A 15,377-nucleotide genomic window follows, 5' to 3' on the forward strand; every position below is an offset into this window, starting at 1 on the left:
TAAATTATTCAATACCCTCATTAGTTGCGTGGCTTTGAACTGCCAAAAAAGCAGTTGTTTATCGAAAAATGCTAAACAGTGCAGTTTTCATAAACCTTTATCTCAGTACACTGAGGGTCAGTTTAGAACTGGATGCCTGCATTTCAAACTAGAGTATGTGTATTTTCACAAACAAGTGACAGAAATGGGTAAATTCTTTTCAAGAACACAATACGTATTTTAAAACAGTAAAATGAACTATTCAATTTTCAATTCAGTCAACACATCCGGGTTTAGACTTTCCTCCAGGGTCCTCCAGATACTATTTAAAAAACTAGTATGATCAAAAACTTACCATAAAAGAGTTATGAATTTGCAAATATACTGATTATGCTTACTCGCATACTTTATAATATGATAACTAGAAGCAAAGTGAAAGAAAAACATAAAAATACGATAAAAAAAATGTACTATTCATTGCCCTGTATCATAGTGCACTGAGGATTGGTATAGAACTTGATGCCTACGTTTCAAACTAGAGTGTATGTCTTTTCACAAACAAGTGACATAACTATGGGTAATGGTTCTGTAGGCTCATAAATTGCACTTCAAGATGAGGAAATTGCATAAGAGTTTACTACGCATCCAGTTAGTTGTACTTAAGCTACAATGCTTTGTCTTGAATTTTTTTATTGTCGCACTAGTCAGTTAGGCAACTATACCCTTGCTTTATATTGTCATAGTATTGCTTTTATCATAAGTAATAAAATATGACTTAGTAATTGTTTGCTATCATGCCAGTTTAGGGCAGAAAAAATAATTATTGTCACTATAATGTACAGCCTAAACGAATGACAATGAACTTTAATGTACAGTACAAACGAAAAAAAGCTATCTTAATTAAAATAATTAAAACTATTACTAAAACCCATTCAAAAAAGTGTTACAATATATATATATATATATATATATATATATATATATATATATATATATATATATATATATATATATATATATATATGGATGTATGTTTGTGGGTGTGTGTGTATGTTCCTTATACAAATCCACAGTTTTCGTCGGATTTCTTCCAAATTTGGCACAAAGGTAAATTAATGCTCAGGAATTCATATAGGCGGGTTTTTGGAATTTTAAAAACATCCAAAGAGGTCTAATTTCATATTTTGAGTCATAAAATTGCTCTTTTCTGCACGATCGAATTTTTGTATAGTTATGAATTATGTCTACATGAAAAGCCCGTAAAAAACTGCCCTAGATGAAGTTTCTTCAAAGTTTAACCGTAATCGTTAAATTTGTGAACCTTGGTTCAAATCAAATGAAAATGGTTAGCAACATATAACCACCAGGAGATATTTTAAATGCAATCAACACAAAAAGTATCCTCAACCATGGCCGTTAATGTCGATTAGCGACAAGCGTAAAGCATGTTTGGAAAGAAAGCCGAACGAAAAAAAAATGCTGTTTTTCAGTAGTTCTTAAATTGCACCCGGAAAAGACATAGGGATGCATTGAAACACCGTCCGTTCTTCATCAGTTTGCTTGCGCATTTTGCTAATAAGTTTTCAAGTAATAATACCGTAATATTAAACGAAATTTTGATCTGCATTTTCTGCATAACCAGCACAGAAAATACCAAAATGAGATAGCTATTAAAAATGCATTCAATTATCGAAGTACAATCTTCAACAGTTTTAGCATTAGAATACTAAACTTATATCAAAACGACATCCTTGCAACGGAACTTTAATTTAATATTGTGTTATCCGTAAACAAATCAATATGTATATGTTATTTATACTATTCCATGATTTACCTAATTCGAATCACCTAAGTTTCACCGAAATCGCTCCAGGTTATCAAAGAAAAAGGGGTAAAAGTACTAATAGGGCTAATGGATTGCAAAATAATCATTTTTGTGCACAGCAGTGAAGATTGAATTTATCTTTCAAGGGGGAGGGGGATAGTCATGGGGTTCATTACATGTACATAAACTACCATACTAGGATTGCTAATGTGTGGTGAAATAAAAGACTGTGCACCTTTAGACCTGAAACCACACGGAAATGTAATACGGCGGAATTAAAAGTTTTGGAAGGGTAAAAGTTTAAAGTTTGAAAAAATGCAAAGAAATATTAATTTAAATTTAAACTTTTAAAATGCATAAACTGTCTCCATTTTTATGTAAACAAATTTCTTAATCGTTTAAAATTTTATGTTACTTTAACGCTCGAAGAAATAGTACACCTGATGGAGCATCTTCGCTGACTAGCAATAATTTTAAACCAGTTAGCGGGTATGATGCAACTTTTGACACTAAGAGATTGCTACTGAAATGGGCATGATGAAATATTACACCACATTATAAAGTTTTTTCTTTTTAGTCTTCATCGTGAAATTAGTTGAGCAAAGCTCCATTTCCAATTTCAAGACTCTCAGTTCGATAACTTTTATTGTAAACAATCGAAAAATATTAGTGTTTGTAACTACTACTAAGTAATTCAACCGTCATTGAAAAAAATGGTGTAAGATAAAAATGGATACGTATCAGTGTTATAGAAGCAACTCTGTTTACAGTGGAGGGTTAAGGTGAAACAATTTGTATCTCACGTATAACCACTAATCGCAATACATCATTCTTTAAACTTCAAGAAATTAAAATCTCCAGTAAGACTAAAGTTCTGTATCACGATCAATAAGTCAGAAGGGCAGGCGATCAAGTACTTTAAATGCATGTAAAAATTACCTATTTCCCATATAGATAGCTTTACGTTGCATGCTTAAGGTTGGGTTCACTCAAAAATGTGTTTCATTTTGCTGCTGGAACGGGGATTAAGAATTGTATTTAGGAGTAAGATTTGAGTTAAACTTACAAATTGAAAAATTTTGAATAATTTAACTTTTTAGTGTTTGGATTACGTTTCTAAACGTGGAAATACATTTCCTTCGTTTTGAAGCTGCGGATATAGGGAACAGAATGTGCAACAAGCTTTTGTAAAACATAAACAAAAAAATTGTCTAATATACAGTTGTAAGTAGAAACAAGACGGTTTTTTTTCTTTCTTTTAATTTTATGACCTGCAAATAATTTAAAAAAAAAATACGCAGATAGTGACCAAAATATGTACGCCTATTTCTTTATAAGGCAGTTCAATTGACGGGTTTCATATAGTTCGTTCCATAAGTTCGTGCTCACGTACTCCATTTTTAATGCTTAATGTAACTTAAAATAATAACTGTAACTATATCTATGGCAACTATTATTCTGTGGAACCATTCCTACCGCTCATTATAACTGTGCCTATGTACATTAAAATTTCGATATTCTCAAAGGAATACTTTAGAGCAGCAAACTTAAATAAGTGCTCTTACTACCTGCATCAGTTTGAGTTATCATGTACAACATTTACGGTAAAAGTGTGAGGTTTTAAAAATTGGAAATAAAATTTTAATCAATACAAATTTTGAATCGTTGCAAGACACCAATATTAATGTCTAACTGTCATTTTCGCCTACGAAAATAGGAATTTGACATAAATATAAGAAAATAAAATGTAGTTGACGTACGTCTTTTTATGCAACTTACACTTATCCAATTTTACTACATGGCATGCTACTAAATCTACACGGAAAGGGCAAACAGACACATTTTGTGAAATTATTTGTACTAAGTGATAGTTTTCTACGGAATGTGCTTGCATACCTGAACACTTACAAAAACTTATAAAATGAGTCTACCTAACACGTGAAACCGTGAAAGTAAAAACACCGCCAGAAAATCCGTGAAACGGAACGTTAACGACTATTAATAACAATGACCAGATTCCTTATTTTCTGTACAGTGGACTATCTGTTTAGCTTTTGGGCTATTGAGGATGATTTTTATATCTGAAAATATTGTAACGGTGTCATATTTTGCATATATTTATTACTGATAAAAGCCATTAAATTTTACTCACGACTCTTTCTAGGAAGACATTCCATGATTTTTTTTTCCAGAATAAAATGTATGTGAAGAGTACTATAGCACGCTTCAATGTCTTGAGGTATACAAAACCGTCAAAGGCAGCACAACGGTTTTCGTATTCGAAGCACCACGCAAAAGGTTGTCCCACAAGATATGCAAGACAATCATTTGTCTCTGCATTAAGACAATGGATGTACCGCCCATCTGTTTCAACCGCAGACAACGTGCCAGTGGACACGACAGAACCAAAGAACATTGTTGACATAACTCCGATAACATGCCTCATGCTTTTTCGTTTTTACTTGATGCTATTTTTTCTGCAAATGCTCAACTTTCTGTGCTATTTACAGTCTTGAAAATTTGAGCCTAGAGTGGTGCGAATGCAGGTTTTTACTGTCATTTAGATAGAATTCCTCCATTTAATTATCTAAAAGATATGTTGCATTGAGAAGCACCCGGGCAACGCCGGGTATTAAGCTAGTATATATATATATATATATATATATTAGGGTGGTCCTTATTTATATGGGATTTTTTTCTTTTTTTTCGGAATTCAACAAGTGACGCCCCCTAGTTTTGTGACACTATAATAAAAAGTAACGTGTGCAAAATTCAAACTCGATCGGTCAATAATAACACGTGCCCCTAGGCCCTTGAACTTTAACACTTTTGATAATTTTCTCACAAATCTTCGAGTTTTTTCTTCAGACCCAGTACATATCGTTTCTCCTAGGTTTGCAAAATATTTTTACAGTGAGGAAGCACTAAAATTAATCTTTTTAATTACTTTATATCATCTAAAGCTTTTACGTTGAATAAGAATGAAATAATGCTTTAGAAACTTTCCTTAATCGTTCGCTTTTCTCAATGTATCTCGATAGTGTGTATTTTTTTCCGATAGTCTTGGACGGTCTGTAAAATAAATTGCTTTGTGACTATTATTTGGTAAATTAATTGTGAAATTCTTCGATTAATATTGTGTTCCTCTTTCAGTTGTATCATTCACAATTTTCAGTATTTTAACGATCTCTCTTCCCTTTAAATAGCTTCCTTCATTTTGCCGTGAATCAGGATCAAATAGGAAAAAATCTTTTAGTATTTGCAACTTATCAAACAGTTTTACTGACTCGTAATTGATTCTATAAAGAGGAAGATCTTTACTAAGAAAGTATTCCAAATCATCTACTGTTATCTGAAATTTGTTAACCAGTCATCAGACACGTCTTCTTCATCAAAAGCATTTTTTGGACTAATCTTTTCCTAGCTTCAAAGTTAATTCCTTCATCCAATACGGACAAAGCTACTACTTTATCCCCTAAATACCACGACTGATTTAAGAGATTTCCAATCACTGCTTCTGCAGCATGTTTGTCGTCATTTTGTACGCTGCTAATTTTTCAGACATTATATTACTCAAAGGAGCCTCGATTGGGTTGCTGCGAAAAACCATATCTTAATACAGCATTTCATTGTAAAACAGCTTCGTAAAACAGCATTGAAGGGCTTTCTTTTCATGTAAGGTCAATTTAAATTGTTTTCTAAATATAAAAATTTTCAAACAAAAATTCCTTTTGCCGCCCATGTGGCTCTGTGATAAGCTCCAGGTTGCCGAAAACATATCCCTGTTGGAGGGAATTCACCAGGAAATATTATTACAAGTTATAGGAGTTCTCTGTAATCTTTCTCAATTCCGCTTTTTACGAACAATAATTTGTCATCAACTTCGTCTTTTAGAATTTAAGTGGTATGTGTACGTGATTGAAAAGTTATAAATTCTGAATGATGGAGATCTTCCCACAAAATTTTGAAGCGCTTAAATAATTGAATACCTGATCTAGAACTAAGGAAGGCAAGAACTTCTTTAAGGACGCACTCTGCAGTACGATTTCAAGTGCATGATGATGGCAATCCAAATGTAATCTATCACCGTTCAATTTTTGCCCTAAAAAATTGCATGCACAATTTATACGGTTGGTGTTGCAAGTCGTTGTATCAAACACTACAGCTAGAACAGTAAGAAATAAAGAGTTATCTCATCAAAGATATCACATACAACTGAAGAAATATCTAAGGAATTTTGAGTAGCTGATCAATATTAGGACCTGAAGCTATCACGGTAATCCTGTCGGCGTTCTTTTTCCAGTTACATCTGGATGTAGCTTTGTATCCCAGTGAATAACTACAAAATCTAAATTTAAATTCATAAAATTTAATTTTACCTCTCGAAGATTTTCTTTTGCTCTCTTAAGGAATGTACGATTGATCACTAGGTCATTTGGCTTTAAATTTACTGCATCTACATAGGCTGTAAATAAATGAACAGCATCTTTATTCCTAATATGGCATTTGTCTAACAGTGATGAAAGGAGAACAGATATCAATAGTTGTCAAGCTTTTTTGCATTGTGGTAGAGAAGCTGTAGAAAACAAAAGTTCAACAGGTTACACTGCAAAAACGATTCAGAAACGTTCTGGAAAATAATGGGCAGCTGATGTCCCAATATCTGCCAGTAACATATCTTGCAAATTCCAGGAACTTTTACCGCTAAAATTCAGTAACCTTCCTGATATTATCCTGGAAGCCTCCGGAAAAATTCAGAAATCTTCCCGTTTAAAGCCAGTTGTGTCTATGGAAATAATATCTTGACATCATTCTGATTTATCAAGGAAGTTAAAAGAGCATTATTGCAAACATGGCCAAAGCTATGCCAGAATTGCAAGTAAGTGACGAGAATTTTACTTGCCTGCAAATCTTGCAAAGCAACGCAGTCCACACTTTTTCGCACCCTTTGGGAGCTTAATTACAGCATGGACGGGTCGTACTCACAGTAACGCCGATACACTTTATAGTTACGGTCAGTTAATCTTTAAACTGGGAGCTAAACATATTTTTCTCAACAGTGAAAAGTCTGCATTCTTGCGACTTGTAGCAATTCAGGAAACTTTTTGACAAGAATACTTATTTTTTCCAGAAAGTAGAAAAAAACCATTAAAATCCCGAAACGTGACACGGAAATACCCAGTAATGTTTCGGAATTTTTTTACAGTGTAGGATAGATACCCATTTCGGTTTCTAAATCTTGTGAATCGCAAGAATTTGATGATAATAAAGGACTATGTACTGACATAGAAGAAAATTAATTTAAAGTATAGATTTCTACATTGTTCTGATCTGGATATTTTTTAAAATTTATATTTTAGCTATGGAAAATACAGTATATTTTTATGTTAGAAGTAATCGAGAATTTTTCGAAATTTATGTTTTAAAAATTAAAAATTTAAGTATGTTTATAACTAAAGAACAGCGAATTAAAATATAATCGCAATTATTTATATTTATAGCATTGAAACCTTGCGACTCTATTTGCCACACCTATTACATACACAGGAAATTTTGTAAATAAACACCCCCAAAGCCTGATGGAGGCAATTTGTTGTTGTCAAATATCGTTCATTAATGGCCTATAGAATCCCTTGTGTCCATCTTGATGGGAAGAAACGTTCCCCTGCCGCTTGGTTGGAACAAGCGCAGCAGAGCGGTATACGCTTGACCCAAGGCCATTGGTGTACATATTATTCTCTGTAACATGTTAAATTTTACAAAATGAAAGTGAGAGAATGGTCGGTCTGGAAGTAGCAGCACCTATTGGGGTTCAAAATTACTTTAAATATAAAACGTTAGAATATTTTTACATAAAAATGAGAAAATCCGCAATTTTTTCTTCGAAACTCAAAGAAGGGGGCCCTAGGGGCACGTGTTAATATTCATGAATTGACTGAAAATTTTGCAAGGATCATTTATTTGTACAATGGAACAAATTGAGGGGGCGTCGCGTAAAATATCTTCAACTTCAAAAATAAGGACCACTTACATTTTTAACGCAATAAAAACATTTTTGTTTTCTCACTTTGCTTTCAATTATCATATTATAATGTATGCGAGTAAGCATAATCAGTCTATTTGCAAGTTTATAACTCTTGTATGGTAAGTTTTTAATCATACTAGCTTTTTAAATAATATCTGGAAGTCCCTGGAGGAAAGTTTAAACCCAGATATGTTGACTGAATTGAAAATGAAATATTTCATTTTACTGTTTTGAAATACTTATTGTGTTCTTGAAAAGAATTTGTCCATAGTTCTGTCACTTGATTGCGAAAATACACATACTCTAGTTTGAAATGCAGGCAGTAAGTTCTGTTTGCATATAGTTGACAGACTACATGCAGACTGTCATCATGTATATCTGTGAGGTACTGACACTGAGGGTCAGTACCTCAGTGTACTGAGGTACTGACCCTCAGTATACTGAGATACAAGCCCCTAAAAAGTACACTTTGTATCATTATTGATGACAAAACTGCTATTTTTTCGCAGCAGTGAGCATTAATCATGCATTTAATGAGCGTATTTAACAATTTATATATATTATTACACAAATTGCTCGCAAAAACTATGGTTGAACCTCAGTGCATGTAACCAGGATGTCTCAAACATGACACATTTTCACTTTTTCACTTTCTTAGGCACAGTTTAGCCACCCCTGCCAGGTTCCACTGAAGGTCAGCCATAAAATTTACGATACATTTCATTTGAGGCACTAAATATCATGTTGTAATCACAAATATTACTTTTGATGATGCTCAATGCGCAGAGATAATTGAATATTAAAAAATATCGATTTGAGAAAAACCCTAAATTGGTACCAACTTTGGGAATTTTTGTGGGACACAAAAAATTTTTTTGGAAGAAAAGAAAAAATATGTGTCTTCTAAACTCATTTAAAGAAAACACTAATATTTTTAGCGAAATCAAAACTTGCATGTACCTGACCTGCCTGACTCTGGCTCTTAACATTCTGCAAAATAAACCGTTAATTTAAGTGAAAAAATATTTTACTTAAAAATACTTTTCTCATTGACTTTCGAAATATTTATGACCTAAATCAAGCTATTCTGTGACACAAAATAGAACATTTCTCCAAACAATAAATTGCTTCATCAAATTCACATTGATTTCAAAATTGTAAAACAAAAAAAAAAAAATAAATAAAAGTAAAGACAAAGATATTTTAAAAATTATTAATTAAAGAAGCTAAAGAAAAGAAACACGCTTGCTATTTTTTCACCCCCCTCCCCCCCCCCCTCTCCTTAAGAAACGGTGCTCGTATTTTTCTTTATAAATTCATAACTATTTTTATGGAGTTTTTATTTGAAGGATTTTTTGGCTAAATGATGAAAGCAATTGCAACATGTAAAGGGGGAGGGGGGGGGAGGTAAAGCAATGCAGGACTTCATGCACTTAGTTTTTCACTTGAGTTTTAAACCAGAGAAAAATTTAATGAGAGAGAATGTTTTGAAAAGTAAAACCAGTTCTCACATCCCAAAGTACAAAATGAGGTACAGGCATCCCTCGTATAACACGGTACTTCTACAACACGGTTTCGAAAGTACAAGGTACCAAATTTGCGATTCTTGTGACACGGTTTCGATATTACAAGGTACAATACTTTAATTCATAACTACACAGTTTTGATGCAACACAAATTTTAAAAGAAGAAATTTAATTTTTGTTCAATGCATTGTTAAAAAATTTATGATCACAACTGTAATAAGTTTTTACCTTGTTTTTATAAATCTTTTACGAAAAATTACCTGAATTTCGTTATAACAAAAATAAAAGCAAGTTGTTTCTAAAAATTGTATGAATTTCATGTTTGCATAACACATCAAAAGGTTTTCGGTGGGGAGAGGAGGGGTGACACCACAAATTAACGCTCCAGCTGGCACCCGGATTAGGTACGCCACTGCCTGTAATGTATACTTAACCATTTACAACCTATATTCAATATTTACTAAAATCAATATTCAAAACCTTGACCAGCCTAAAAGCGAGATCAATTACTCCCATTATGATAATACAGCACCCAAAAAGACATTTTTTTTTCTCGGAAATATTCTGAAAGAGGCGAGAAAAGAAGCAAAATGATGTCAGAAAGATAAAACAATATATGGAAATTTTGGAACGGAAGAAAATCTATGACTTTGGAAAGAAAAAGAGAAATCAAATTGCGGAGGAGCAATAACCCCACTACTAGGACAGTGAACTATTGATATTTTTCTCATCCACCTACGAAAGTCGATTCAGGAAAAGAGGCCACATTTTCGGATGAGTAAACTTGCTTGACGACAAGATCTGTTTAGTTTTTGATTATTTGAAGGAAATGCGACACAAGCTAAGAAAATAAGATTGAATTATATTTGACCTGATCGATCTTTGAAAAGAAAAGACAGTAGGACCTCCATATATCGAAGTAGCAAATTGCCGGAAAATAATTCGATATATAGAAACAATCTTATTTGATCTTAAAAATCTCCTACAACATTAAATTAAAGCTCATTTTCGTGTATGAAACCCAATTTCTAATTCATACGGGCATCAGATTAAATGAAAGTTAATAGTAAAAAAATAACAGAAATTACATTTTTGTGCTTTCATACATCTTCATTCTTTGGCAATTCAACTTGATCCGCAACATTAGGGGATTTTCGTTTTGACAATGTAATCGAGGCAAAAATAAAAAATCAATCTACTTAACTTGAACGATTTGTACTGAAGCTAAAAACTAGGAATGAAAATCAACAGATAAAAGGGTTGAAACTAATTTTACAGTGTTACTGGTTACAACTAAGATTTGAAACAAACTTGAGGGAATTATGGAACTCCAGAACGAAACAACGACCTATCTACATACCCCTCAACCCCAGATTTCTTATGAGTTTCCTTTAATGAACATAATTTTCTCCCCTAACCTTCATTTTTCATGAGACAAACAGTCTGAATTGGAAAAAAAATCTACGAATGTCTCGAAAAAAATTTCGGTATATAGAGATTTTTTGATATATAGAAACAATTTTTCTATGAAATGAATATAGAAATTTGCTGGGATTTCGATATATAGAAAATTTTGATACGTGGAAGTTCGATACATGGTGGTTCGACTGTAAATGTTTTTGAGGTACTATAATTAAAAAAAAAAAAAAAAAGCAATTTCTGGATACCTTAGACAAACTCGTATTGCTTCTAGCAAAACAAGCTCCAACTTTTTATCTTTTCTTTTTATTGAAAAGGAATTCCAAAAAGCTTCAGAATGAATGATAATGAAGAGTATTTTATCTTATCCAGAGCCTGATTACCACAGGGGCATGTGGGGCACAGGCCCCTGCCCTTAGATTTCGGGGGGCCCGAAATCCCCTCAATTTATCATGCTAATCAAAAATAAATAATGATTTCACTCAGAATTTAGAGTACAATGATATCATTGATAGTTTTGCAAATGCCAAAACAAGGGAAAAATCCATTTGTTGATAAAAATTCCCCTTCAAAATGTGATCTCTTTGCAAATCAGAAATCACTCCAAATTTAGTCTGTATTTACTATTAAAAGTTATATCATAGATAATTTTGGTATTTATGGTTTACTACTACGGGCGAAGTTTAACCACATTTTATATATTTGTCGTATACTACTATACCTCTTCTACTTTTAAATGTATGTATTATATTGTGGTACCACCAAATTTAGTATGGTTGTAAAAACGCAAGTATCGAAATATTTTATTGCTGATGCAACATATAAAAAAGCGGGAATGGGGGGGGGGGGGGGCACAAAATGAATTTCGTGCCCAGTGTCTTTAAGAATCTTAGTCGGGACCTAGGGGGGCCCTGAAATAGAAATGTGCCCCATGTCCAATGTCAGGATGATCGGGCACTGATCTTATCCATATTCATTGGCAAAATTTACGTTGTTCCTTTGTAGGGATTCAGCTCCTAATTCATAATATGCCAGTGCATAAAAACTTCTTTTTTCACATATTGTTTCAATAAACGTATTTATTTGCAACTGAATGTTGAAAGTTGGAAACACTCGCCTCCTACTTATGCGGTGGCGGATTTACCATGTCGTAGTTGCAAAGGGTCCCCCAACTTAGAGATCCCAAAGTAAAGACAAAAATGCACAGGATATTAGTCTTACATACTTCTGTGGTCGACAAAGGGATCCCCAAAAATGAATTTCGACAGGTCACCAAATCTGTAAATCCGCCACTGCTTATCAGATTTTTTGGTTGGCTGCAAAACTACTGCAACGACTACTGCCACTAGAAGAAGTTGAGTTGTAAAAAACATGCAATTGGACAAAAGAAGAAAAATATTTATCGACAATGATGTGCGATGTAGCTAATTTTTTCCTCTCTTTTCTTGTTTCAGTCTTTCATCTCAGTTGCGCTCAGTCCTGTCATCTTCGAGAGCTGGATCTGTGCGCAGCTACTCTTGTTCTCTTCAACCAAAGCCCGACAGGTGTCGCCACCAACGAACCAGACCTCAACAGACAGTGCACGTAAGAACATTTGTAGTCTCAACTTTCAGAATAAATAACTTTTTTACATTTTGCGTAATATTCACCCAAAGACGTCCGAATGTTGAGGCAATTTTATCTGCCTTTGTTCGAAGGAAAAAAAGTACAATCGAGTCCCGACTTACGCGAGGGATGCGTTACAGGACCTCTCGCGTAAGTCGAAATTTCGCGTTGTGGAAAAGGGTGTGTATACGAATTTAAAATTGACACAACCAATTATTTTAGACATTTTTAAACACCCCTCAAACTGTTTTTTAGACCAATTTTTGCTATATATTACCGTATATTAAGTAAAAAGCTGTATTTTTAAAGCAGCTGCATTACTCAAGGAGAGAGAGACATAAAATAAAATAGTATGGTTTGTACAGTATGTAGTAATAATAAAACGCTGCGCTATAATAGTGTACCGTATCGTGCAGTGCATACAATAGTTATTTATAACTTTAATATTGAAGCTTATGATTTATGTAGCTCAATCTCAGATCGTTATTCTAAAATATCTTCAAAAACAGTTGCTTCGCATTTACTTTCATAACGCTTCCATTTATGGTTAATTCCCTCTTCCAGGGTCTCTATAACTCACAGTACAAGAGCTGCTTCCAATTTCCTATTGTTTGCATTTGCTTCGACACTATACACGGAGTTCATTTTAAAATTAAGTTCTGAACTTTTATGGATCGCCTTTTCTTTTTTTTAAGTTGTGTATGTATGGAAGATTCACCCACACTTAAATTGTCGTGCTACCTCGATCCACTTTTTAGTTGCTCAAGCGTATCAAGAATATTTATCTTTTCTTAAAGTGTCACAAAATTTCGTCTTTTCTTTTTATATGTATTCAAACCTTAGATGAAACAATCTGCTTAAGTGACACAATATTTCAGTACCTTTCACATTTAGAATTAAAAAAAGGAAAAAGACTAACAAAGCGATGTTTAGACTAGTGCAAACTTAAAACTTGCGCAATCAGTGATGCTTAAAATGATCAAAGTACATTCATGAAACCAATATTTAGTAATCGATAACGAAATCGACACTTAGCACCACGTTTCATTTCCAACTATTTTCGTGTTGCGAGTCAGAAATTCGCGTTAGCTCTAAAATTCCTTACTCGTGAAAAAGGAGCGTTATAGCCATTTCACGTAAGACGAATAGCGTTGTAGCGGGAGTCGACTGTATACGCTATACCAGGGTTCTAAAATTTTTTCGACTCGCGGCACCCTTTGAAGAATTAGAACTTTACGACGGCACCCCAGTCCATCTCAATTATATTAGATATGTGAACCAAATAAGACCACCCTGAGGTTTATAACCTAGTATCTCGTTCATTTAAGACTGAGTTGGCTCCAGCCTTTGCATGCTCATCAGATGTCTCATGAAAACAAAGAAAAAAAATAATAACAAGTGAAAATTTTAATCATGTTTTTCAGCAGTTTTAACAAAGATAGGCGGTTTGGTCTAATTAGAAACATAAATTAGGCTTTAATAAGAATAAATAACTTTTTTCGTACTAGAGTAACCCACAGAAATCCATGTCGAAACGAAACTTGCCATGAAATAAGGTCAGGTGGTTTGGACATCATTTTTATTTAATAACTTTTGTTGCCAGGTTTCTGTTTGTTTACGTTGCCTGGTACTAGTTAGAAACTACTTGTTGATAACACATCAGTTAATGTTTCTGATGATGATGATGATAAAATAACAATCTAGCACATTTTTCTATGCTACATCAATGAGGGGATGATCGGTGTACATGACCTTATTTTGCACACCCACCCTTAAATATATATTGATACCATGGACACTTCGCGGCACCCCTCGTCTCTTTTTACGGCACCCAGTTTGAGAACCCCTTCACTATATACAGCCATTCAGGTTGTGGCGCCCCGATAGAAGGTCACTGTGACCTTCGAAAAGTGTTCCTACTCGGCAAGTTTTGTTTGACGATTCGGCAAATTAGGAGACAGCATTGCAAAATTACCATATTTGTAAGCACTTTTATTATACTTGGCCTGATTGTCTCGGAGTATTCTGAGGCCTGGTTTTTATATCTCAGCTACTAGACCACTAAGAGACTTCGGGATTTCACTAAATGATTTGCTTAATCATAAGGTACAACTTAACGCTGAAAAATTAAAATTCTAAAACAAAATTATTATTTCAGTTTGGATGGAAAACAGCAAATTTCATTTAATTTCTCCAGCGACAATAATGTTAATAGTAATCATAATGAAAATTTTAAATCAAAGCTTCTCTGGAAAAGCTCCTCTGTGAAAAGTGCTTAGTATTTAAAAAAAAATTATGTTATTTACTTTAAAAATGTGTAGTTAAATGACTGATCTCATCAAATGTACGCCCCGTAGCAAAATCAGAGAAACGAAGCGACGCCCGTTGCAGGTTTTTGAGCAAGTCTGCACATTATTTCTGAATTGGAAAAATTTATTTTTATTTATTTTTTTCCCCTTTTTCCAAGAATCAGTAGAATTTAAAATGAAAAAATACAGTTCAAAATGAAGCAGGAAAAAAGGTAAAAATAAAAAAGGTACCTAATCTACAAGTTTTGAGATAAGAATGATAAAGTAAAAAAATAGACAACTAGTTCTAACATAGAAAACTCTCTAGAATCTCTTAGTTTCTTGAATTTTGATCATGACAGGAACTTTAACTAAGAGACGAAAAAATAAAACGTTGCTAATCATCTCAACAGGTATATCAATGAAGCTGAGCAATGCTTCAAAAACTTTACCTTGCGCTGCATGACTCCCCTGCAGAGGGAGCTCCTTGGATTTGTGAGCGAAGGATCAGAAAAACTGCTCAACGAGTACTGCACCCCCGGAACGGACCTCAGAGCAAGTGAGTAGCTACTTTTAAAGCCAATAAACTTCTGTTATAACAAGGGTTTCCAAATTTAAAAATGCGAATACGGGATAGTAACAGTTACTCTCGGCAAGAATACGATACTTTTTCCGTCCCGTATCGAAGTTCTCCGGGACGCGGGACAGTA

The 15,377-nt window shown here is 33.7% G+C and overlaps 1 protein-coding gene across 1 annotated transcript in view; it reads left to right on the forward strand.

Moving 5' to 3' along the window:
* The first annotated feature begins 552 nt into the window (after positions 1 to 552).
* LOC129226797 (uncharacterized) overlaps positions 553 to 15,377 on the forward strand; it is a 32,117-nt gene continuing 17,292 nt past the window's right edge. The window contains exons 1-3 of the mRNA XM_054861458.1: positions 553 to 562; positions 12,229 to 12,358; positions 15,081 to 15,226. Of these exons, the coding sequence (XP_054717433.1) occupies positions 553 to 562; positions 12,229 to 12,358; positions 15,081 to 15,226 (286 nt within the window). The remainder of the gene's footprint in view (positions 563 to 12,228; positions 12,359 to 15,080; positions 15,227 to 15,377) is intronic.

This window comes from Uloborus diversus, chromosome 1 (genome assembly GCF_026930045.1).
Source record: "Uloborus diversus isolate 005 chromosome 1, Udiv.v.3.1, whole genome shotgun sequence".
Classification (NCBI taxonomy): Eukaryota; Metazoa; Arthropoda; class Arachnida; order Araneae; family Uloboridae; genus Uloborus; species Uloborus diversus.